The sequence below is a fragment of the Oryctolagus cuniculus genome, chromosome 2, assembly GCF_964237555.1.
Source record: "Oryctolagus cuniculus chromosome 2, mOryCun1.1, whole genome shotgun sequence".
Taxonomy (NCBI): Eukaryota; Metazoa; Chordata; class Mammalia; order Lagomorpha; family Leporidae; genus Oryctolagus; species Oryctolagus cuniculus.
The window spans coordinates 34611970-34636311 of NC_091433.1; the positions used below are offsets into that span (position 1 = coordinate 34611970).

Genomic DNA, 24342 nt, shown 5'->3' on the forward strand with positions numbered 1-24342 from the left:
TCAGGGACAACAGTGGCTCCCTGTCCAGACACATGAAACCACCTTGAAGATGATTCTTCGTTTGCCACACAGGAGACGGCTCATCCAAAGCAAAGCTCACTCCAGCGTCCTTAGCCACCTTATCCCTTCACAGAGACCGAATGGCACTGGGTACCAAATCACCTTTTACACATGTTGCATATTTTAAATAATTAGCCCCAATGTAACTCAGCACTCTCACCCTCTACCCTCAAATGAAGCAGTGTTTTCCAAAGAAAACAGCACTGGTAGGGAGGAAAGAGCAAGAGCCACGTGGGGCAGAAGCCTGTGCAGACGACCTGAGCCACGGTCTCAGTGGCAAAGGCCAGCTGGGAACATCACAGCCTAGGAGAAGGGAACACAAGGAACACATGCAATGCAAGGCACACCGACTGCACCCTTTAATCAGAGTCCCTGGGGGCAGACCCAGAGGAAACAACGCACGCAGAGATCCCCTGTTTGGAAATGTATGCCTAACTACGCAGAAGGATCTAAGGAAAAACGTTCTTCAGAACCAGAGAAGACGGGCGCTTGGCGCAGCGAGTAAGACACAGCTTGGCACCCCCGCGTCCCACATCAGAGTGCCTGGGTTTGAATCCAGGCTCTGCTTCAGATTCTGATTCCAGCTTCCTGCTAACACACACCCTGGGAGGCAACAGATGATGGCTCAAGTATTTGGGGTCCTGCCACTCATGTATGAGACCCAAATTGAGATCTGGGCTCCTGGTTTTGGGCTGTCTGTTGCCAGGGGGACTGGCAACTGCCTGCTGTACTTGGGGGACGAACCAGTGGATAAAAGATCTCTATCTTTTCCCCTGCCTTTAAAGTAAGAGGAAAATAAATTAAAAAAAAAACAGAAAAGAGATTGATAAAACACCTTCTAGGAGGAGCTGATTTGCTATATACACATAAGCATAAACAACATCACAGGGTAAACATTTAACCCAAATAAGAAAGTGATCTTTACAGGTGGGCACTGTGGCACAGTGGGTTAAGCTGCCACCTGTGAGTCCCAGCAGCTCTGCTTCCAATCCAGCTTTCTGTTAATGTGCCTGGAAGGCAGCAGATGATGGGCTGAGTACTTAAGCCCTTGCCATCTACGTGGGAGACCCAGATGGAGTTCTAGGCTCCTGGCTTCAGCACGGCTGTTGTAGCCATTTGGGGTGTAAACCAGCAGGTGGAAAACTCTGATTCTCTTTCTCTCACTCTGCCTTTTGAATAAATAAATCTTAAAAAAAAAAAAAAAGAGAGAAAGAAAAAAAAAGCACTTGTGCATAGCAGCTGTTGATGGCTGATGTTAATTATAAAGGAATTTTATCTTCACTGGAGCAGACCCGATGGGGTCTCTGTTTATAATACGCTTATTTATCCAAAGCAAGTCACATTTTTCTTAATCAACAACACAGCACTTTGGTGTTGCCACTAATCTGAATTAATGAGCTGGTGAGCCAGAGTAGCATTTCCCAAAGTGGGCTCCCTGGGTGCACGTTTCCATGAAGGACAGAGGATGGTCCAGCCTGGGATGTGACCTCTTGCAGGTTGCAGGGCTCCCTGCAGAGAAGCCTACAGAGGGCGGGGCGGTCCTGAGCACATAGAGCCCCCACTGCTGTCCCTCACAGAGTCTGCAACCAGCTCACCTGGGTGACCCTGTATGGTGGGCCGACACAGGAGCCTCCCGGGCAGGCCTGTTTACAGGGTTGGAAGCACTCTACCAAACCCATGCACCCACTTCCCACCCAGGGAGAGGACTCTACTATCTGCTGGCCAAGGGACACAAAGATCGTGGTCCCCTCCCCAGCAGATGGACCCCCATCTGCTGCAAGGGAAGAGGGCAGTCCCTGTTAAGACTTTCCCATGTTTAGAAAGTAAGTCTGGGGGCTGGTGTTGTGGTACAGCGGGTTAAGTCCCCATGTGCAACACTGGCATCCCCTAGGAGTGCCAGTTTGAGTCCTGGCTGCTCTACTTCCAATCCAGTTCCCTGCTAATGCGCCTGGGAAAGCAACAGAAGATGACCCCAGTGCCTGGGCCCTTGTACCCATGTGAGAGACCCAGGATGGGTTTCCTGACTCCTGGCTTCAACCTGACCCAACCGTGGGGCTGCATTTGATTGGAAGGTCAAGGGCCAGGAAACCCTTGTCACCAGTCTCTATCTCTAGGAGTCTTAGCATTGAACTCACTGTGACCAACAGGAACCAACAGGGCCAAGGGAAGGCAGGAGGCCCCACTGTGCCCAGCAGTGGAGCAGACAGATCATGTGATTCCCAAGGAGGAGACAAAACTCCAGCCCAGGCCTACAGGGGCCCAGACCCACAGAGGACCTGCACCTGCAGCTCTCTGCACGGTGCATAACAAGAGCCTTCCCCACTCTACCTTGGGGCTCAGTGGGGGGACATCCTTCACTCCAAGTGAACTTCACCCACCAGGAATTTCTCCAAAGCAAATCCAAAACACTGGAAGGCCCTGAGATAACGCTAAACCCCAAACACTCTTATAAATTTGGCAGTTGCGTGGGCACTCTGGGTTTTAGGAGGGGTTTGTGCCTTTCGAGCCTGGCATCCATACTCTGCTCGCTCATTTAACCAACCAAGAAACCCCTGAAGAGACTCTGTTCTTTCAGCGAGAAAAGGGCATGGCGAATGGGCTCGTTCTCCCAAGCACAATGAAACACTTTCATGTTTTATTCATGCAAAGTGGGGACCCCTTTCCTCTGCAGCCGTACAAATTGCATTTGCTCTAGTAAATTGCTGTTACAAAAGAAAAAAAAAAAAAGAATCAAAAGGAAAGGAACATTCAAAAATAGGCAGGCAGGAATACAAAGGCCCCTTCTTGTACAGACGGAAAGCTCGGGGGCCTAACGGCAAGAAGCAGAACCTCGCACTGGCAAACTCACTTCTTTAGTTACTGCTGGTTCCCAGAGTGGGGTGGCCGCGGGCCGGGACACCTGTGTGAACCCTGGGTGTGTTTCTAAATGACACTTAGCTGCTAACACTGGGCAAGCAGAAGAAGTGATTCCAAACACGAATAATCAGGCCCGAATTGTAAAAGTGTAACCAAGGCAATGTAAGCTAATACATGCTGATATCACTGGGGGCAGGACAACCAGCCTTAGAGTCTGCAGCAGCCCCTCCTCCGGCATACCCCAGGCACGCACACTGTCCCCAAAGCCTTGGAGTCTGAATAATTTCGTCTACTGGAGTCTCAATCAGTCCCCCATCCCAGCTGTGCAGGGTCTGGCTTCATTTTAAAGAGCTGGAGTGGGCTAGATGGCCTCAAGGTATACACGTGTGTGCCGTGAGCACACACAAGCCCACCAAGGTGTGCCCATGTGTGTACCTTGAGCACACACAAGCCCTTCAACATGTATGTACACATATGCACAGTAAGAACATACAAGCTCACCAAGGTGTGTGTACTGACTGCCACTTTGGCTCCTGCCTTGAAAACAAATGTGGTGGACAGCGGCCAGGACAGAATTAAGCATCTTACGCCCAGGATCTCTGACCAAGGCTAAACATCTCTAGTAACGACCAAACATCACCAGATTCTTCCTTGTAAAATCGATCGGTCCACAGCAAGGCAGCTGCCGAGCCACGGAACCGCAGGTCTGCGTGCATAATCTGTGCACTCCTTCCCCCCACAAGCACGGCCCAGCTGTCACCTCGCATCAGTGCGCAGGACGCTCACAGTCACACTGTGCTCCCAAGGAGGTTTAACCAATCCGCTAGCACCGGCTACTTCAGCTCTCTCCTTTTCAAACCATCTCTCACATCCGGTTCCAGCACACATGCGTTCTTTGATGACGACTCAGCCATACCCCTCCTTTCTGGTTTAGGACTTGGGGCTGAATCAGAAGACAAGCAAATGTGCCCACGCCCAGCCTCGGGAGAGAAAGGCTGAGATAAGCAAAGACAGACCCTCCTCCCAGAGGGCCAGGGAGCCAAGACAACCCCTGCCTGCCCAGGACGGGAAGCACAAGCCCACAAGAGCCACAGCTCAGCTGTGTGGGCTCTCTCTGCACCTTCAGCAGAGCCGTAACTCCTCATCCCACAGCTCCGCCTCCTGCACCTGCAGAAAGGCTATGGTTGCTTGCTAACTTAAAGGTTCACCGCATTTAACAGAGCCCAGGCACTCAAGGATGGTCTCCCAACAGGCTGCGTGGGGTCGCTGTCGCTTTGCTAGCTGGGAGATGCACCTGAGAATCAGAACGTCCTCCTTCGCGCTCAGCGTGGACCACAGAAATTCACAGCACATCCAGGAAGCTCCTCACACGCGTGCTTGCACATGACACGGAAACACACTTGAATGGTGTCGCGATACGACCAGCCATCTCCAGAGTTTGAAAAACATTTGGTGAGCCCAGACGCCGGAAATTCCTGGTCACCATCGTTTCGTGACCCAGGGTTTGCGCTTACTGACGGCACCAAGAGCAGGCAAGCCCGCGGGGGGTGGGTGGGTGGAGGGACACCCCGGCAGGAGGGGGTGCGAGAAGGCAGAGACTCCACCGAATGCCATGGAAAGGAATTTGTTAGAAGGCTGCGAGAAGAGAAAATAAGAAGTCTGGACTTGTGGGACGGTTAGCGGCTTGGCCGAATGAAGGCGGGCAGGGGAGAAAGACGTAGGAGAGCAGGGTGCGGGTGGGGTGGAGGAGCCGGAAGTGCAGCGGCTGGGAGGGCTGGCAAGGCAGAGAGACAAGCCAGGCGATGCTTTCCGCTTGTCCCCGCGAGGCTCCGTCCGGTGCCGTGCCCGGGGAGGTGCCGGGACAGCACACTGAGGAGTTAAGCTATGAGCGGCCGCCGGCCGCGGCCCAGGGACTCACCGGCCATTGTCGCGGCCCACGCCCCACACGCGGATGCTCACGATGGGCTGGGAGTGCAGCACCGTGCGGTCCATGGGGTCCACGAGGCTGAGCGTGTCGTTCTCCAGGATCAGGTACATGTCCTTCCCCTGCACGCAACGAGAAACACGCCGTCTGGCACGCGCACCCTGGCTCCACAACGCGCGCGCATGCGTGTATGGCCATCCAGGGGCGCTGTGCAACCACCAAAAGCAGCCACCCCTCAGGCCTGCCACTCGTTTTCTTAAGAGAAAAACCTCTTTCCCAGTCCCAATGTCTGTCTCCTGGCCCTTTAACGGATGCCCCTGGCTGCCTTTCAGTCGGCTCCCAGTTCCAATGATTTACACTTGCGACTCTTGAAGAGCAAAGAATCACGGGACGCGCCGGGAGAACCGGCCGCTTCACTAATTCCACGCCTGTCAGATGCCTACAGCCGCTCTCTGCCCTTCCCTCCGGCCGGGCCCACCACGCACCCACCCAGGCCTTCCCGGACTGGCCTTCGTCCCACCTCCTGGCAACCCCACAGGCGCAGTTCTGAGAAATTCTCACACCTCTGCCGGGCAGCCATGAGACCACAGCACTGAAGCTGGGAGGTCCAGCGGCGCAGGACGGGAAGAATTCTTGTGGGTCTTCAAATCCCAAAGTGAGCCCGATGAAGGGCTCTTTGGGGTGGTTTTGGAGAGAGGTGATAAAGATTCCCAACACAGGTTCTCAGAGCAGGTGCAGCCCTGGCCGCTGGCTGTAGCTGAGATCCAGCGTGCTCTCAACTCTCCCCCAAAGGGTGGCCAAGCCATCTACAGAGGACAGCGCCGGCCGCAAACACAGCTTGTGTAGACTGTGTCAAGGCTCCACAGACTCCACAGAGCCAAGCGCAACAGGCTGTGTGGTGCCTCCAACCAAAGGCCCCTCCAAATGTCAGTCATTCACGTGCTAGTATAAACTACAGCGACCTTGCTTCTCGGTCCTGACTGAGAACTGTGCTTTGGGAGCAAGAGCATTTCGACTGCAGGAACGAGAAGACACGTGGGTGACTCGGTGGGGAAGCTGGGCCTGGGTGAGTCCGGGTGGCAGGTGCGGGGTGGGAGGCCATGCGGTGAGAAGACGGTAAAGCCCAACAGCGGAGGGATACAGGGCTTTGCTTGGACAGGAGAACACTCTTCCTCCTCTCTCTCCCCCTGCCTGGGATCGGAATGTCCGGCTGTCAGTGGAGTTCAGCCCCGTTCTAAGGTCGACAGGCGGTGCCATGGGAGGGCGTGGGCACCTGCCCGCCCACTGGGAGGTTGTCACGCGACTCACCTCGCCCCAGATGCCGACCGTGTCGCGGATGTCGTTTTTGCAGTAGGAGAGCTGTCTGATGCAGTTGTTGACGGCAACGCTGCTCTTCCCGGGCGCGAGGTCCTCCTCTGCCATCTCCACCCACCCCAGCGAGCGCACAGCGAAACACTGCAAGATAAAGCCGGAAGACGGGCTCACTCGCTGGCCCGGGCCCGTCTGCATCCACGTGGGCCAAACCGCGCCTTTCACTGTCTCGCCACGCTCAGCCGTCCAACGTTGGTAACAAACCCTCTGTGTCGGAAGATGAAGTCAAAAAGGTGTTCTGTTCTTTTTAGGGGGACAAACTTCTTGCATAACTGACGTACGTGTCTTTCAGATTTTCTTACGATTGAGTGATAGAGCTTACAGTGACAGAGCTAATGAACTGGCACAACATTTCTACATTTTTTCATCCCCTATCACGTGTCACCCGTCAGGGTTGTTGTTTTGTATCTTGTTTTTTAGTAAGAAATGTAACCCTCTGAGACCTGCTATTGTTAAGTGCCCAGAAACAGGAAATAGGGAGAACACAAATTAAATGCACGTTAGGTACTTGGTCCTCAAGGGACGGAGGACACTGTTTTCTCCAATACCCAGGAAGGAAGAAGTGGTGGTGGTGGTAGGGAATGCATTCGGCCTGCATCACGCAGGTCTCAGGCCCCAGCTGCCTGCTGCCCCAAGGGAGGTGGGAGATGCCACCTCCCAGGGCGGCTGGGGCTAGAGCCTAGGATGGTGTCCTAGACTCCTAGAGTCTAGGATGGTGTCAGGGTGTAGATCGCACCATAGGTAAGACTTGGAGCTATTCTGAAAGCATGGCCCCATTTTCCATCTTAAAGTTGTTGTTTAACTTTTTTCCCTTTAATTTAATGTAAACAGCATTTTATACTTAGTGTAGCAAGGTGAAAATTCAAAGATACACAAGGGAAAGGAGTTCAGAGCACACGTGTGGGTGCCCTGGCCAAGGCCTCTGCCTTGTACCGACTGGCAGCACTGCTAGGCTGTGGGCAGCCCAGCCAGGGCCCTCTTCCTCTGGGGGCCCTCCCCAGCAGCGCATCCACCAACAGAGGGGGCAGCCACCCTCCCAGCACAGGGAGGGCAGACCAGGAGCCAACCACACCTCCGCCAGCAGACTGGCTCGCCGACAGCAGCTTGTAGCATCTCCAAGAGAACTTCGACAGGAAGCAGGGACCAGACATGACCAACACGGAGTCGGGTTCACCGTTTTCCTCTCCACACCTGCCAGCACCAAGGGCCCGGCATCTGCTTCCAGAGGTGCCATTCACGCTTTCTCACGGGGAAACCCACCCAACTACCAAGGGCAAAAGCAGCCCACAGAGCAGCCAGCACACCCTGGGGAGGCTGCGGAACTACGTTCCCCGGCCCCGGCTACGCGGACAGACAGTGCACACATGCGAGCGCCCTGCTCAAAGAAACCCCAAGGACGTGGTGGTCCCTGGCCCCCGAGGAAGGTTCTGGAGAGCCCCTCAGACCCCTGCACAAGGGGGAAACGCTGCAGGGAACCTGCTGTTGGCGCAGGCACTGACCGGCCTCTGCCCACAGCTAAGATGCTTCTCTGTCGGCCCGGCTCTGCCCCTGCTGTGGCGCCACACCCTCGGCCCCAGACCTCACTGTACAGCCCCAATGGACACGGCAGATGGGACACAGGTATGCGCCAGCCGCTGCCTCCCTGTTTTATTAAACCGCTGACTCCCGGGGCCAAGACCGTGAAGGAGCCCTTGCCACCCACGCTGGATCCCAAAACACCCCTGGTCAGCAAGATCCCAGTGTCCCAGGCTGGCCCTGCTGGCCGGGTTAACTTGGCTACCCTCCACCGAGAGAGCAGTTATTTATATTCTCCCCTCCACCCACAGCAGAAAACAGGCACAACATGTGCTGTCCTTGGATGCAGAAAACAACTCATTTCAATGCCTGTACCCATTTTATAGACGAGGAAACTGAGTGAGGTACAAAAAGCTGGCACATGGAGGGGAAAGCATCCGATGGGGCTGGACCACAGGAAGGTTCAAGATTGCATGGGCAGTATCGACGGAGGTTAGAGCACAGATGGTCAGGGGTAGGGGCAGCCCGGGCTCCAGCCTGAGCCCTGTTTCACCGCGACTGTGACCGTGGGCAAGACCCTGGCTAAGGCCTATGCTAAATGGGAGTGTTGATAATAACACTCCCATTAACATAATAATAACATAATAGTAACTATGCTAAATGGGAGTGCTGATAATAACAGCTGCCTCCCAGGGTGTCTATGAAGAGGAAACAAAATAATACAGAGGGAGAACTGTGCGTGTCAGTGAACATCTATAGAGGGAACAAGCAGAGGAACGCGGTGCCATATAAATGGTCACGGGAGTCCCCCAGGGGACAAGCTGAGGAACAGAAGATGTGTGACACGGTGCCCGCCTGTCCCCACTTCCCCCATGACAGTTCTGGCGGATGACTGGGAATGCTTCCTCCCAACAGTGACTATGATCGCCCCAAAGTGTCGGTGAAGCTGCAGGCACTGACACCCCAAATGCTCCCAATAGTCAGGTTCATCTCCTGCATAGAAGCTGAGGTCCAAGTAAGGAAATGGGGCTCCAGGCCAGCAGAGGGCGCTACCCCAGAGCGAATCTCCAGTCCCCAGCATTGCTGTGGGATGGTCACGCACTTCGGCTGTTGTTTTCATTTCAGTTGAAAGGGGGCGGGGGGGGGGGGGGAGAGATCTTCCATTTGCTGGTTCACACCCCAAATGCCCACAACAGCCAGGAACAGATCAAAGCCAGGGCCCAGGAACTTCATCTGGTCTCCCACATGGGTGGCAGGGGCACAAACACTTGAGCCATCATCCGCTGCCTCCCAGTGTGCAGAAGCAGGGAGCTGGCCAGGAGATGCTCAGGGTCTCTGGTGTGAGATGCGGCATCCCCAGCGTTAACTTCACCTCCACACCAAGCACCCATGCCTGGTCCCACACCAGAAGCCGGGAACACACTTCCCACTGTCTCTAACTGCTCCTAGGAAACCCTACAGCCTGTGAATACACAAAAGAAGTCATTAGCAGTAAGGAAGGTAAAAGCAGTACTGGAGTCCAAGCACACAAGGATTTCAATCTAAACAAGCTCACGGGAAACCAAGAGCATCCTTTTATTTTTATTTATTTATTTATTTATTTTTGATAGGCAGAGTTAAACAGTGAGAGAGAGAGACAGAGAGAAAAGTCTTCCTTTTGTTGGTTCACTCCCCCAAATGGCTGCTACGGCCGGCGCTGCATCAGTCCAAAGCCAGGAGCCAGGTGCTTCTCCTGGTCTCCCATGGGGTGCAAGGTCCAAGCACCTGGGCCATCCTCCACTGCACTCCCTGGCCACAGCAGAGAGCTGGACTGGAAGAGGAGCAACCGGGACAGAATCCAGTGCCCCAACCGGGACTAGAACCCGGGGTGCTGGCACCGCAGGCAGAGGATTAGCCTAGTGAGCTGCGGCACCGGCCAAGAGCATCCTTCTTGGCGAAGAAATGCAAACCACTCAACCCCACCACAGCCCACTGAGAATACTGCCTTGCTGTGCTGATAAAAACAAGGGCCTGAGCTATATTATAATCATGAATTTATTTAAAATAATTTTCCTTGTGCAATCCTACCGTTGCTTCACTTTCTGATCTGCCAACTTCACTGCCATTTCATGCAGCCAAAGTAGAAGGAACCAAGCAGGTGTAAGGGGGAATACTCAACTCCTCCACAAAGAACACAGCTGCACAGAGCAACCCGGTGCTGTTAGGTGCTGCCCCTGTGTGGCCAGGAAGGGTTATAACCGCCACCCCTCAGCTCTGGCCAAATGTGGGGAAGAGCTCAAAATAGCAATCAAGTCACGTTTTTCAAATGTTTATTTAAGATTAATTTACTTTTTAATTTTAATGGCAGAGTTACAGAGAGAGAGAGAGAACCACACACACACAAAGATTATCTTCCATGTTCTGGTTCAACTCCTCAAATGGTCGCACCAGCCAGGGCTGGGCCAGGCTAAAGCCAAGAGCCAGGAACTTCATCTGGGTCTCCCACATGGGTGCAGGGGCCCAAGCACTTCCCAGGCCATTAGCAGGGAGCGGGATCAGAAGTAGAGCAGCTGGGACTCAAACCAGTGCTCATAAGGGATGCTGGTATCACACGTGCTTCCGGCCCTGGGACCAGTCTTTGCAGCCTGTAAGCAAAGGGCTGTGGCCTGAAACGACTTTCAGAGTCTGTTCCAAACATGCGCAGGCTTTTCAAGGCTCAGAAGGTCCTCCAGGCACACGGCCACCGTCCCAGGGACGTCTGCCCTAGCTCACCGGCTGCGGTCATCACCCCGAGGAAGCCAGGCCATTGCCCGGAGGACCGGGTGCTCACCACAATCGGGCTTTCTTTGTCACTGCTTCTCGTTGAAATACTGAACTGCTCTCCAGCTCTAGACGCCAGTGGGTTCTGTGGGGAGAGGCATCTGGGGTTCCCTGGGCTGCCTCAGTTCTCTATCAGCTGCTGCAAGGAACCCGCCCAATGAATCACTCACCATGGCAGTGACCGCGGTGGCTGGTGAGCACTCCCACACAGCCCCGGGGGTGCTGTGGCTGCTCTCCTCATGGGTCACCTCTTTCTACACATCACAGACGATGCTTGGTCCACAGCGATGTGTTCACACACTGAGTGGGGCTGAATCATCACCCCATTGTGACCAAGTGACAGCTTGGGTTTGCTAGTGAGAGGGGGCACGCCCTGGAGGGCACCCACGGTGGCTCCCACGCGGCAGCCCGCTGCAGGATGACAAACCCAGAGGCCAGCAGAGGGGCCCCAGCCCACATCTCCATGGCCAGGACTCCTGGAGAACCTTCACTGCTGCCAGCCCTAGAGACAACTGCTTGGATCAGTCCTTTCCTGCCCAGGCTCCAGGGGGGCATCTGAGACCTGTTTTCTATCAGTGGGAAATCGGAGCAGGAATGGAGTTCACGGGCAGAGGCAGCCCGATCTCTCTAGAACGATCTGACTTCGAGACCAGGCCTGATCTGTGGACCCAAGTGCCCGCCAGCCTAAACAGAGCCTGGCTCTCGCGACACACTCACGCAGTATCCGTCAAGTGAAAATACCCATGCTTGACTTAGTCTGAAGTATCACGGCCACGGTGGCCCCAACCTGCCTGCGGATCCTGGACCTCCACTCCCTCCATCAGTGGAGGGGGAGCCCTGGCCTCACAGGTGCTGGGGAGGGTTCAGGGGGGTGTGACCCTCAGAGGCCCAGCACTGCCCACGGGAAGCAACTATTTTCACTACAGCCTGGGCTCTGAGGCCGGAGCCACCTGCGTTTGGATCCCAGTTCTGCACTTGATCCTGGACAGCCCTGGACCTCAGCTTTCTGATCTGGAAAATGGAAACAGCAGTAGTACTTACATTCTAAGGAACGTCGGGGGCAAAAAACAAATGGTATGTATATAAAGTGCTTCCCCTAGCATTCAGCATACTGGCTTCTACCATATTAATTTTAATTATCAATAAATGTCTGACTCACACCATGCCTAGGGATATGAAAGTCATATAAAAATATGCAGTTGGCCAAGAAGGGAACGGCGCGTCTGGGACATGTGCGACTGCTCCTGCACCACAGACCAGAGGGCCAGTGCTTTCCCTGGGCTTCGTGCTCCCCAGCCTGTGGTCCAACCCTTCTGTAGCTCCTCAGAGGCTCCGCCTTCACGGGCTGGCCTGGAAACCGGCTGCACACTGCAGCCCGCACTCAAGGGCCCTGGGACAAGGCGACAGACGGGCGGGCGGCCTGAGCTCTTGCTGAGCTCGCAGACCCGCCAGCTGGCCTTCCAGGTCTTCCTGCCCACCCTTGGGGCAGCCCACTGGCCCAGAGCCCTGTCCTGGGGCTGCCCCTGCCCCCCACCTCCAGCCCTGGCAAAGCTCTGCGCCAGTGTCCTCTCTCCCTGCCACTCCTGCACAGACAACACAAGCAGCACAGGGCAAGTGCGGGTGTCAACAATATATTTTTAAAAGACTTATTTATTCATTTGAAGACAGAGTAGGAGAGAAAGGGAGAAGCAGAGAGAAAGAGAAAAAAGGGGGAGAAATACAAAGGGACTTTTACCATCTGCAGGTCTACTCCTGGAAGGCCCCCACCAGCAGGGGTGTGTGGCCAGGCTGAAGCCAGGAGCCCAGGGCTCCATCCAGGTCCCCCACATGGGTGGCAGGAGCCCAGGAACTCGGGCCACCATCCTCTGCCTCCCAGAATCCATGAACAGGAAGGCAGAGCAGAAGCAGAGTAGCCAGGATTCAAATCAGCACTCTGATATGGGAGTGGGTGTCCCAAGAGGCAGCTAAACCCACTGCATCACAGCAGTAATATTTAAACCAGAATATTTAAACTGTTCAAAACTTCAAAAACTGCTGCCGAAGACTATTCCTTCCACAGTACAAACTGGCAGCTCTCGTCCGAAGGGGCGGGGCGGTGGCATGTGGATAAGGGATGCACTTCTCCAACCAGCCCCCGGCACACAGGGCACCTGTCAAGTCCCAGGAGCCAAAGTCCCACACACGAGCCTCCCAGGGCTTCCCACCATGAACCACCCCCCAGTGTCACGGCCTGCACATGACCACGGTTCTCTTGGTGCGGCAGTGAACCTGGTACCCCAGAGGGGACTTAATCAGACCCGCTGCTGCGCATACTCACACGCCAACCAGGGCGGAGTTGTGGCAGGAAACAGCAGGTTCACACCGCACCCTCTCCAAGCCCGTGGAGGCGGAGGCCAGGAAGCGAGGCTGGCGAACTGCGCTTCCATTCCTGCCCATGAGCAGCAGATGCCGGATCTGCTGGGAACCACTCTTCCCTGCTGCAAGCGTGAGTGGTGTTTTAGCTCCCCCGCGGCAGTCTCAGAAAAAGAGGGCGCTCAAGGTCCCCGTGGCCGATCCACACCACAGATGATGTTTCCGCCACAGCAGAGCTGAGCTACGGTCTTTGCAGAGGAAGCATGGAATAACACCATCACGCCGACCCGAGCTGTGCACGGCCAGGAGAGCATTTTGCTGCTGGGAAAGGCAAGACGGCTGCGTTCACTCAAGGGGAGAGCCCGGTGCTGGGAGACCAGGATGTGCCCAGGGAAGCCAGGAGCCGTGGCGCTGGGCACCACGTGCGGATAAGGAAGTTACAGAGTGCAGCCTCAAGGGGCAACAGGTGGATCTGCAGCAGGGAAATCATGCAATTCTCAAACAAACAAGAGGGGCTGGTGTCAGGGCACAGTGGGCTAAGCTGTTGCTTGGGAAGCCAGCAACCGTATCGGAGCGCCAGTTCAAGTCCTGGATGCTCTGCTTCCAGTCCAGCTCCGTGATGATGTGTCAGCAGGTGACCACCCAAGCCCTTGGGACCCTACCACCCATGAGGGAGACACGGAGCACCAGGTTCCTGGCTTTGCCCTGGTTCAGCCCCAACTATGCAGGCATTTGGAGAAATGAACCAGCAGGGGGAAGCACTCGCTCGCTTGCTTGCTCTCTCTGTCACTCTGCTTTTCAAATAAATAAAATAAAATAAAATAAAATAAAAACAAACCTCAAACCCAGAGGATTGTCTTAGACAAGGGTCTGTGCTAAGTATGCAGTCCCGGGAGTCTCTGAGGCAATCCTGAGCCCTCTCCTGTGCTCCCCTGGTGGACAGCTCCTCCAAGAACAATGCCACCTGGACCTTGAACATGGTCCTTCTCCGAACAGTTCAAGTGCAAAGTGCAAATACAGTCGATCCTTGTTGTGTGCACACTGTGTATCTGCGAGCTGGCTTACTGGCTAGAATTCACTTTCAACCCTCAAGCCAACACTTACTGAGTGTCTGAGTCATCGGTGGGCTCCAGGCTGCCCCAGGCACAAGTGCCACTGAGGTCAAGCACAACCCTCACTCCCCGGGCTCCTTCAGCTCTCACGCCCCCAACAAGCACCCTTGCCAAGGTCCACGCCACGCTACGTTTTGTGCCTGCTGGTGACGGGTCACAGAGGTCCCCAAGAACAGCGCTCAGGTCCTCCTAAGTGCGGGGGGGCTCCAAGGAGCCTCGTGGAGAAAGACACATGGCAGGCCACTTGTCGTGGTGCTGTTGGCTGTGAGCTCAGTGGCAGGGGTACAACGTGTGTCAGGGAAGGAGCTGACCAGCTGATGAGCGTGTGGTGACGAGAGGCGGGGGGGGGGGCGCGGGGGGGGGAGCGACGCTGCAGCATTCACCAGGTCAGTACAGGCAGGGACCCTCAGGACCTCAGTGCCAGGGTGACACACATCACGGGTACCTGCCCTATCCTGCAGAGCAAGGCTGGGCGGGGGGGGGGGGGGGGGGGCGGCGGTGGCGCGCGCGCGTGTGTGTGTGTGTGTGTGTGTGCGCGCGCGCACACACAGGGGGCGGGGTCTTAATCCTTCTTAGGTGATCAGGGTCGTGGTGTGGTGGGGGCAGGCAGCACTGGGAATCGTGACTCCTGGGCTCCTGTCCTGGTCTCAGAGACAGATGGGGCGGGGTGGGGGGTGGGGGCAGCTGAAGAGGAAGCAGAGTTTGGGCTAGAAGCTCTCTCCGGCTGATCTCGGGGCATTGCCGGTTGTTGTCCTAGCTGACCCGAGACAGGCCCCTGGTTCTGCAGGCTGGGAGGCCCGACAGCTCAGTGCTGGCGTCTGCTCAGGTTTTGGTGAGGGCCTCACACAGGGCAGGAGGGCAGGTGGGCTCCCGCAGAACAGGGAAGGCGGGAGAGGCAGTGCTGCCCGTGACCACGCCACCCTCCGGGTAATGGATCCCGACCTCCGAGGGCAGCACAGGCCAGGGGCAGCGTCCCCCGCACTCCCCTTTAGTCTTCACTGGCTCTAAATTTCCTTCTTCATTCACTTGAAAGGCAGAGTTACAGAGAGCGGGGGAGAGAGAGACAGAAATCTTCTGTTTACTCCCAAAATGGCCGAAACGGCCAGGGCTGAGCCAGGCCGCAGCCAATTACCCGGAACTCCCTCTGGGTCTCCCACGTGGGTGGCAGGGCCCAAGCACTTGGGTCATCTTCTGCAGCTTTCCAAGGCACTTTAGCAGGGAGCTAAATTGGAAGTGGATCAGTCAGGGACTCGAACTGGCACCCACGTGGAATGCCAGTGTTGCAGGTGGAAGCTTAAGATGCTGAACCCAACACCAGCCACCCCGCCTCCCACCCCCCAGCCACATATACACACACTGGCCTTTAAATCTCCCCATGAGATGTGCAAGGGGCCAAGCATATTCACTCCACTGCAGCCCCAGTGCCCCAGCCTCTCCTGCCCCGGCTGCTCAGTCCCTCAGCTCTCGGGACTCTGGCCTCCCAGGCTGAGCCCTCATCCATCAGGTGGGGACTTGCCATGGGCTTCCCTTCTCCCTCCCCTCTTCATGGCCACCCTCCCTAGCTCTCTTCCCTGCTGTTTCTCCCCAGAGCAAGTGTCTTCCGGAATGGACCACACACATTCTGTGTGTGTGTGTGTGTGTGTGTGTATCTGTGTGTGATTGTGTGTATCTGTGTCTGTGTGTGCATGGGTTGGGGGGTTTCTCCTTCCCCACGAAGAGAGGGCTTGGGTCTGCAGTATCCAGGCCCTTGAACAGGAAGCCTGATTGTTAGAGAGTTAAATGAGCTTACACTTGCAAAAACTCAGCTTAACATAATGCCCGGGACTGGGAAATGTTAGCTATAATTATCAGCAACATCATCAGGACTCATTTTACTTTTATTGCTGCCTTATTGAAAAAGAGGTTCACAATATTCCTCACCAAGAAGTGAAAAGTCTGCAACTTCCTACAAAGCGAGCTCGTGGTGTGAGGAGACCCGCGAAGACCTGAATTAAGGCCCGGCCGGCTGTGACAGCCCTACAGACAGCTGGCATTGATACTGTCCTCACCTCGGGAAAGACCCTCACAGACAGCACAGGGATGCAGCACCCAGCGCTCTGGGGACCTGGAAACCCATTTCACAGATGAGCAACACCAAGTCTCCCAAGGCGCCGCCAACAGGAACCGCATGTGCTCTGCAGCAGCAGGGTCGCTGCTCATGGGGTTTCCTTGGCAACTTGTCCTCAAGCCCTTAGGACTCAGTCCCCAGCCAACAGGCACTCGCCCAGGGACGGCAACGTAAGTGACCATGGAGAATTTTAGGAAGTTGTTATAGGGGTTGGTGTTGTGGTACAGTGGGTTAAGCTGCCACCTGTGACACTGACATCCTGTACGGGTACAGGTTCTAGTCCCAGCTGCTCCACTTCCAACCCAGCTCCCCGCTAATGCACCTGGCAAGGAGTGGGAGATGGCCCAACCGCTTGGGTCCCTGCCACCCACATGGGAGACCCAGATGGAGTTCTAGGCTCCTGGCTTTGGCTGGCCCAGCCCTGACTGTTGTGGCGATTTGGAGAGTGAACCAGTGGATGGCAGATTTTTCTATCTCCTTCACTCTGCCTTTCAAATAAATAAAATACATCTCTGCCATAAGGAATTTGCCTTAAATGACATACGTTCAATTCTTAAGGGTAGGAATGTATGTCCACAGCTGAGATATTAAGAAACAAGAGCTTTCTCAGCAACTCTGAGAATACAGACTAACACCTAGAGAGGAGACGGTGTCTGAGAACTGACATTGCTCAGGCTTGACCTGCAGACAGACAGACGGACACGAGGCAAAGCTGCCACTGGCACGCATGTCTGGAGAGGCGTGTGGAGTCCCTAACACAGGCCCGCACTTCCTGCGCTGCTCTTCCCACGCAGGGCGGCAGCTGTCACCCCGTGCTGGGGATGTGCCGTTCCCACGTGAACACACAGCTGCGGCCCACGCACACTTCCGTGGCTGGTCCTGCTCCATGCAGGCAGCACAGCCGTAGCTCAGCAGAACCACACACGGACAGACGCCAGGACACATGGGTCAGGGGGACCCTCAAGAAGCCCGGTGGCTCTAGGAACCAGAAAGTCTCGCGGAGTGAGTGTGCCTGACCAATAGTGGCGATCCCACCCACAGAAACAGGCAGGAGGAAGAGGGACCCAGAGGAAGCAGCAGGGTCACGGATGGCCAAACCCATCAGGAGCCACTGGGCTGATTCCAGTTCCTGGGAAGGCAGCACAGTGAGGGCAGCAGTTAGCAGGAACAAGACCTGGTGGGGGAGGGGAGGGGAGGGATCGGGGGGAGGGGAGTGGGGGGTGAGCAGCAGCCCTGTGCTGCTGCAGCTCATTCCCACCATGTGTGGGACCCCATGGGGTCTGTCCCTGCATGGGCCTGCGTGGGGTCTCAGAGACTGCGGGCCCCTGCTCAGGGGGAAGCCTGGTTCCCCAACTCATGTCCCCTGCTCTCTCAGCTGCTGCACGTGCCCAGTGGCTTGCTAGCCTCGGAATCTTCTCTACAGAACTGCAGAGAGAGAGAGAGAGAGAGAGAGAGAGAGAGAGAGAATGAATGAATGAATGTGTTCCATTTCCAAATGCCAGTCACAGCCAGGACTGGGCCAGGCCAAAGCCAGAGGCAGCCACTCAATCCAGGTCTCCCATGTGGGGTCAGGAACCCAAGTATTTGAGTTATCACTGTGACCTCCCAGGGTTTGATTGGCAGGAAGCTGCAGCTGGGAGCGGAGCCAGGAGTTGAACCAGACACTCTGATTGGACACAGGCATCTTAACTGCCAGGCTCAGTGCCCGCCCCTTCTTGGATCCTTTGCTTCGCCGATGAGGCCTGTCAAAGGGAGCTGGCTGCACAGGGTCTCTCAGCCTGTGGACTGAAGATGTAGGCACTCAGAGGGGTCTTCTGAGGGTCAACACGACTCCCTCCTTCACCTCTACATGCCCCCTCCCACCAGCCATCCTGAGCTCGGGGTCCCCATGGGCAGCTTCTCCACGTCCCCAGGACCTAGGAAGTGCCAAGCCCATAACCAGCACTTCCGACCTGCCCATCAGATTCTCTTCTATGTGAAAAACCTCCAGAAAAATAACACAGCAACGCGAGCCTGTGAATTGCAAAGAAAGATGAGAGTGGAGACCGGCTGTCTCCGCTGTCTCAGAGGAGGAAAAGGGAGTCTTGCAGTATTTGAGTGAACGCTAGGAAAAGGCCAAGCAACATGCGCCCTGCTCAGCATGCCAGCCAGAGGCAGACGCTTTGGGATTGCAGGGGGGCCTGGACAGGAGCCGTGGGGAAGTCCCTAGGGGGAAGAAAGAGCTCAAGACGAGGGGTCCTCTCCCAAGGGAGCTGGGGGCCCTGGACCGGTTCCTACTCTACCACTAGGTTCCTGCTCTACCCAGGCTGTGATTCTGCACTCCACACCGATGCATCCTGGGAGCCGCGGCTGCCCCATCCTCCACACTGGCTTGGGCGGAGCCTACGCAGTACTGAGGGAGAGGGTGGCGGGCCACGCTGAAGACAGCCAGGAGGGCACCCATGCTTGCTCTGACGTCTTGCAGACAGCCTGCCTTAAAATGACAGCACGTGCCCAGGGCTGGCTCAGCCACAGGATGGGAACTCATTTCTTCTCTCTTTTTTTAAAGGTCATTTTCTTTTTATTTGACAGGCAGAGAGACAGAGAGATCTTCCACTCACTGCTTCACTCTCCCAAATGCCCACAACGGGTGGGGCTGGGCCAAGCTGAGGCCAGGAGCCTGGAATCCAGTCTCAGGGACCCACGTGGGTGGCAGAGACTGAAGTACTGGAGCCCTCACTGCTGCCTCTCGGGGCGTGCATCAGCAGGAGGTTAGACCAGGAGGCAGAGCCGGGACTCAAGCCCAGGCACTCCAACACGGCACGAGGGCGTGGCAAGCAGTGCGGCACGCTCAGCCCCTGTCTCACCCGGCACACCACCCGCCAGCACGCCTTCCCCCGGCTGAGGTACAGTTACAGAGCCCCAGCTGACCACACCTGCTCCTGCCGGCCTCTCATGGCACAGGTGCACACAGGAGCCAAGAAAAACAGGAGTGTGCACTGCACGCAACGCTCTGCCGACACAGGCCCAGGAGTCCCCCGGGAACACATTGGCGGCTGTTCAATTCCTCACCCCCGACGTTAACTTTTCATTACCTTAAAAAAAAAAAAAGATCTAGGGAAAGTGTTTTCTGGGTGCTACGTTGTTCACCTGCAGCCTATCTCTTGGGCAGACAGCGCCTCGGGCAGGCTGGATCGGAAGTGGAGCAGCCGAGACTTGAACTAGCACCCATAGGGGATGCCGGCGTCACGTATTACAAAGCTCCAGCTGCTCATCTGAGACCACCGCTGTGAGATGCACAAGCCACACGGAGAGACCCTGAGAGTGGGAGGCTGTGTGCAGAAGCCCCCGGGGGCTGCTCCCTACCACAGTGAAGTGGATCCTCCAGCTCCAGCTGCCCCCATGTGGATCAGAGAGGAATTGCACCACTGTGCCCCCCCCCCCCCCGCCTCCTCTGCCGCCCACCCCAAATTCCCAGACCACAGAAATAAATGACTGTTTCAAGCCATGGAGTTTGAGCACAGTGTGCTATGCAGTGCACAGGAACAGATAACAGGAAGCCTGTTATCCAAAGGCTGGACACATCCAAATGAGCCTCATCTTAATACATCTGTTCCGAAAACATCTGCTGACATGTGAGATCATTTTCAAAGGTCCTGAACTTGAACTTCTGTGAAAGAAAGGGGGTGTGGGGAGAATCACTAAACCCCATCACATTCAAGTTCACTCCTCAGCTCAGCTAATTTCCCTCTGGGAAGCTGCAGGTGCTACTCTTCCACCTAGCCCAGGCAGACGTCCCTGGCATGGCCTCCTACCACTATGCCATCGCTCAGCTCCTAGACAAGGCCTTGAACTTGCTGCTTGCCATCTGCTCCTTGAAGACCAGGGCCGTCACTTCCCTTCTGTGGTAGGAGGAGCAATAACGGCTAATGCAGGGAGGAAGCTTGTCACAGGCCGGACACTGTTCAAGCAGGGGACACCTATCTTACGTTGCTAGTGCATGAACCCAGCGTTTACAACAGCCATATAAGGCAGGCACCACTGCTGTCCTCACTCCACACATGAGGCACAGCTGAGGCACGTGCCCAAGGCCTCTGAGCTAAGAAGCAGAAGAGCCTGACTTTGAACCCAGGCAGTTTGGGCCCACAGTCTGTGCTCTCACTTTCTTTTTAAGATTTATTTATTTTTATTTTGAATGGCAGAGCTATATATACAGAGAGAGATATCGTCCATCCACTGGCCAAAGTCAGGAGCCAGGTGCTTCTGCAGGGTCTCCCACGTGGGTGCAGGGGCCCAAGCACTTGGGCCACCCTCTGCTGTTTTCCCGGGCACATCAGCAGGGAGCTGGATCAAAAGTGGAGCAGCCAAGACTTGAACTAGCGCCCATATGGGCTGCTGGTGTCACAGGTGGTGGCCTTACTTGCTATGCCACAGCGCTGGCCTCTGGGAGTCTGTGCTCTTACCCGTTACACCACACTCGGGCCGTAAACATGTATGGTCCTTCAGCGTGAAGCTTGAGACATGTTTTCAAATCAACTCATGAATCAACAACTCAAATCAAATACAAACATCCTAAACGCATCATGAACAAAAATCAACTCATGAACAAAATCAACTATGAGAACTACATGCAGCTGTAAAACCCCATATGCATGCTAGGTAATGATAATGAACTTGCTACATGGGCCAGAAATGAATCTGAATGAGAAAAGATGTGCCCTACCACTTCCTGTTTGTCTGTTAGGGCTAATCTAGTCAGAAGCCACTAATAGAATTATGCCATGAAAATCTATGTTAATAGGAACAGAGGGAGGGCACAGATAAATAAAGCTCACGGAGCAACCTCAAAATCCCATGCTCATCCCCTACCTATTGACTGACTGATTTGTGTAGAGTCCCTTCCTGACTCTACCTGGGGCAGAGTATAACAAAAGAGATAAGTGAGCAGCTAAGCAAGGCTGTCACAAAACCCAGGGTCCAGATAAGAAAATCCCCAGGATTTGGTTGTAAACTGCACATAACCGAAGCAGGAGGTCTGGGGTGTAACGACCACCTGCACTTCTCTGCAGAAGATGCATAAAAACGATGCCTTGATCCCATCTGGTTCTGCTCACAATGCCGTCTGCAGGTCAGGAGGCCCTGACCCCTTCTTGGGCTTGGGAATCAAATGCATCTGAACTCCAGTCCCAGTCACAGCCATTACCAGCTAGGGGATAAAACGAATGGCTGAGGTCAGTGTTGTGGCCCAGCAGGTAAAGCCTCTGCCTGTGACACTGGCATCCCATATGGGTGTCTGGCTTGTACCCGGCTGCTCCACTTCCAATCCAGCTCCCTGCTAACAGTCTGGGAAAGCAGAAGATGGTCCAGGTGTTTGGGTCCCTGGCTTTTGGCTTTGGCCTAGCCCAGCCCTGGCAGGTGCAGTCATCTGGGGAGCGAATCAGAGGACAGAAGAGCGCTCTCTCTCTCTCTTTCAATTAATAAATAAATCTTTAAAATGACTTAACCTGCTGAAAACATCGTTGCTTACTGCTCCAGTGGGAATGTAACTACGATGCCTCGTGCTTGCAGCAATGTTGCACAGAGGTCCCTAGCAGGTGCAGGGCACATAGCACCTGTGTCCAGCAGAGTGCAGCCAGCCCCAGTTGGTGGCTCTGGTTTGAAGCCCTCTGTCTTCCCCTCTCCAGACTTGACCGCGGATCAGAAGGAGCCATTCCATCCCCAGATGCCCCGCGTCAGGACTAATTATTCCATCTGGAATCTCAGGATTTCTCTGAACCGGAAGGGACCTCTACCATGGTGACCTAATCATAACCTATGAAAGGAGGCCCATCAGGTCATGGCTAATGTCACTTCCAGCTGTAAGCAGTTCTCCAGCTCCAAGTGGAACATAGCCTGTTTTGCTACAGATGTACTTTTCAGTATTGTCCACCAGATGGCAGAACTTTTCCTTTACAAAAGTCTAGGGAGAGTTAACACAAAGGATAGGCACTGGATCTGTTTCTCCAAGCATTCAATTTCCCACAGTTGGACTGCAATTGGTTTTTATTTTAGTGTTCATCCAGCATTTGTCCAGCAATGCGCCTTGGCTAATTTTGGGTCCTAAGGTATTAAAGTAGGAGGGACAATTCCTTTAAAAGGCCAAAGATTTATTGACCCAAGGAGAAACCAGAGTATGGGACTCATCTTTTAAGAAAGAGGACTGAGAAATGCAGGTCACCTGGCCACCCACATTCAGGAGGAATTCAAAAACTGCAAGGAAAATGGGATTAAAAGGTGTTTATTCTGATGCCAACAATTTCTAAATCTATGCCTATGTTTATGAAAAATGTCTTTTATGGAAAATTGTACCTGGATTTCAGAAAGCTTTGCATCAGAACAAACTTACCCTTTATGGGCTGACGTTGAACATAGCGGTAAATCCACTGCCTGCAGTGTTGTTGGCATCCCATATGGGTGCCGGTTAAAGTCCCAGCTGCTCTACTTCTGATCCAGCTCCCTGCTCGTGGCCTGGGAAAAGCAAAGATTTGGGCCTCTGCCACCCATGTAGGAGACGTGAAGTTCTTGGCTCCTGGCTTTGGCCTGGCCCAGCTCTGACCATTGCTGCCATCTGGGGACTGAACCAGCAAATGGAAGATCTCTGTCTGTCTCTCCCTCTATCTCTGTAACTCTTTCAAATAAATAAATCTTTAACAAAAACCCTTATCCTTTAATTCTATTTTTCTATGAACTTTTTGAAGAACCCTTGCATGCCAAGGAGTCCTGTTCTTGACCAGTGAGTCTTGAGAGCTGACTAGCTACAGAAGGTTTGCATCTGCAGAAAACTATCACGCCATTTCCACGTTGGAAAGTGACACAAAGGAGACAAAAATAAACTACAAGATGAAGATTTCAAGATCACAATAGCAGAGTTTTAAGCTTAAAAATGCACAAGGAGCTGGTGCCGCGGCTCACTAGGCTAATCCTCCGCCTGCAGCGCCAGTACCCCGGGTTCTAGTCCCGGTTGGGGCGCCGGATTCTGGCCTGGTTGCTCCTCTTCCAGTCCAGCTCTCCGCTGTGGCCCGGGAAGGCAGTGGAGGATGGCCCAGGTCTTTGGGCACTGCACCCGCATGGGAGACCAGTAGGAAGCACCTGGCTCCTGGCTTCAGATCGGCGCAGCGCGCCGGCCGAGTGGCCATTTGGGGGGTGAACCAATGGAAGGAAGACCTGTCTCTCTGTCTAAATCTGCTTGTCCAAGCACAAGGAAGTGCTGGCGTAGTGGCCAGTGGGTTAAACCACTGCCTGCAATCCTGGCATGCCATGTGGCTGCTCCGCTTCTGATCCAGCTCCCTGCCGATGCACCTGGGAAAGTAGCGGAAGATGGCCCAAGTGTTTGGGTCCCTGCTATGCACATGGGAGACCTGGATGGAGTTCCAGCTCCTGGCTTTGGCCTGGCCCAGCCCCAGTCATTGTGGCCATTTGTGGACTGAATCAGCAGATGGAAGATCTCTCTCTCTCTCTCTCTCTCTCTCCCTCCCTCTAACTTTATATTCCAAATAAATAAAAATAATTTTAAAAAAGAATAAGAAATAAGAGGAAAAAACAGCTAAGAATGGAAACAAACCACAAAGCATCATATGAAATATCCTGTGTCAATGACAATTTAAGAAGGGGGAATTTTAAAACCAAGGGATAGGCACTCCCGTGCAATAAAACTAGGATAACTAAGTAACAACGACACAGCCTGCAGTAACGCAGCACGCAGGCAGAGGCGTGCTCCCGGACAGCGCTGGAGGGGCGGCGGCTGCTGCAGGCTCCGGAAAGCAATTTTGCAGTAAGTCACAGAAGCTGTAAGCGGATGGCCCTTGACCTGGTAATATCAGCGAGGGCAACCTATACCACAGCAGTAATTGGAAAGAAAAAAAAAGTCACTTGTCTTTATAAAGTTGAAGTTACGCTCTATTAGTGCTGAAAACTGCTCCTCTGGCTACTGGTTCCTGGACGGATTATGGTGCTGCTGGCCAAATGCAGTATTATAATGAAATGAGGAATGCTAAGCAGGAGAACCGTCGAAGGGCTCTGAGAAATGCTTTTGGAAGATCTCACCACGTGCAGTACTGTATCCTACACTGAAGAGGGGCAGTGGGGGAAAACGGTGCCGGCATTAGTTCCTTGGTTATGATAACTGAACCATAATTATGAAGATGCTACTCTTGGGGAAGCCGAAGCTAAGGGCATAGGAAAACTCTGACTTGAGCACTCTTCCATAAACCCATAATAATAATTTCACA

At 54.4% G+C, this 24342-nt stretch overlaps 1 protein-coding gene across 23 annotated transcripts in view; it reads right to left on the reverse strand.

Moving 5' to 3' along the window:
* The window catches only part of APBB2 (amyloid beta precursor protein binding family B member 2), a 397255-nt gene that overhangs the window by 56653 nt on the left and 316260 nt on the right, over positions 1-24342 (reverse strand). For 22 of the 23 annotated variants that reach the window (XM_070068136.1, XM_051830952.2, XM_051830951.2 and 19 more), the window contains 2 exons: positions 6149-6295; positions 4835-4962 (listed from right to left, as the gene is read on the reverse strand). In XM_070068136.1, coding sequence (XP_069924237.1) covers positions 4835-4962; positions 6149-6295 — 275 coding nt within the window. Of the gene's footprint in view, positions 1-4834; positions 4963-6148; positions 6296-10535; positions 10695-24342 lie in introns of those variants that run through there. The other variant, XM_070068149.1, reaches the window with a different exon arrangement.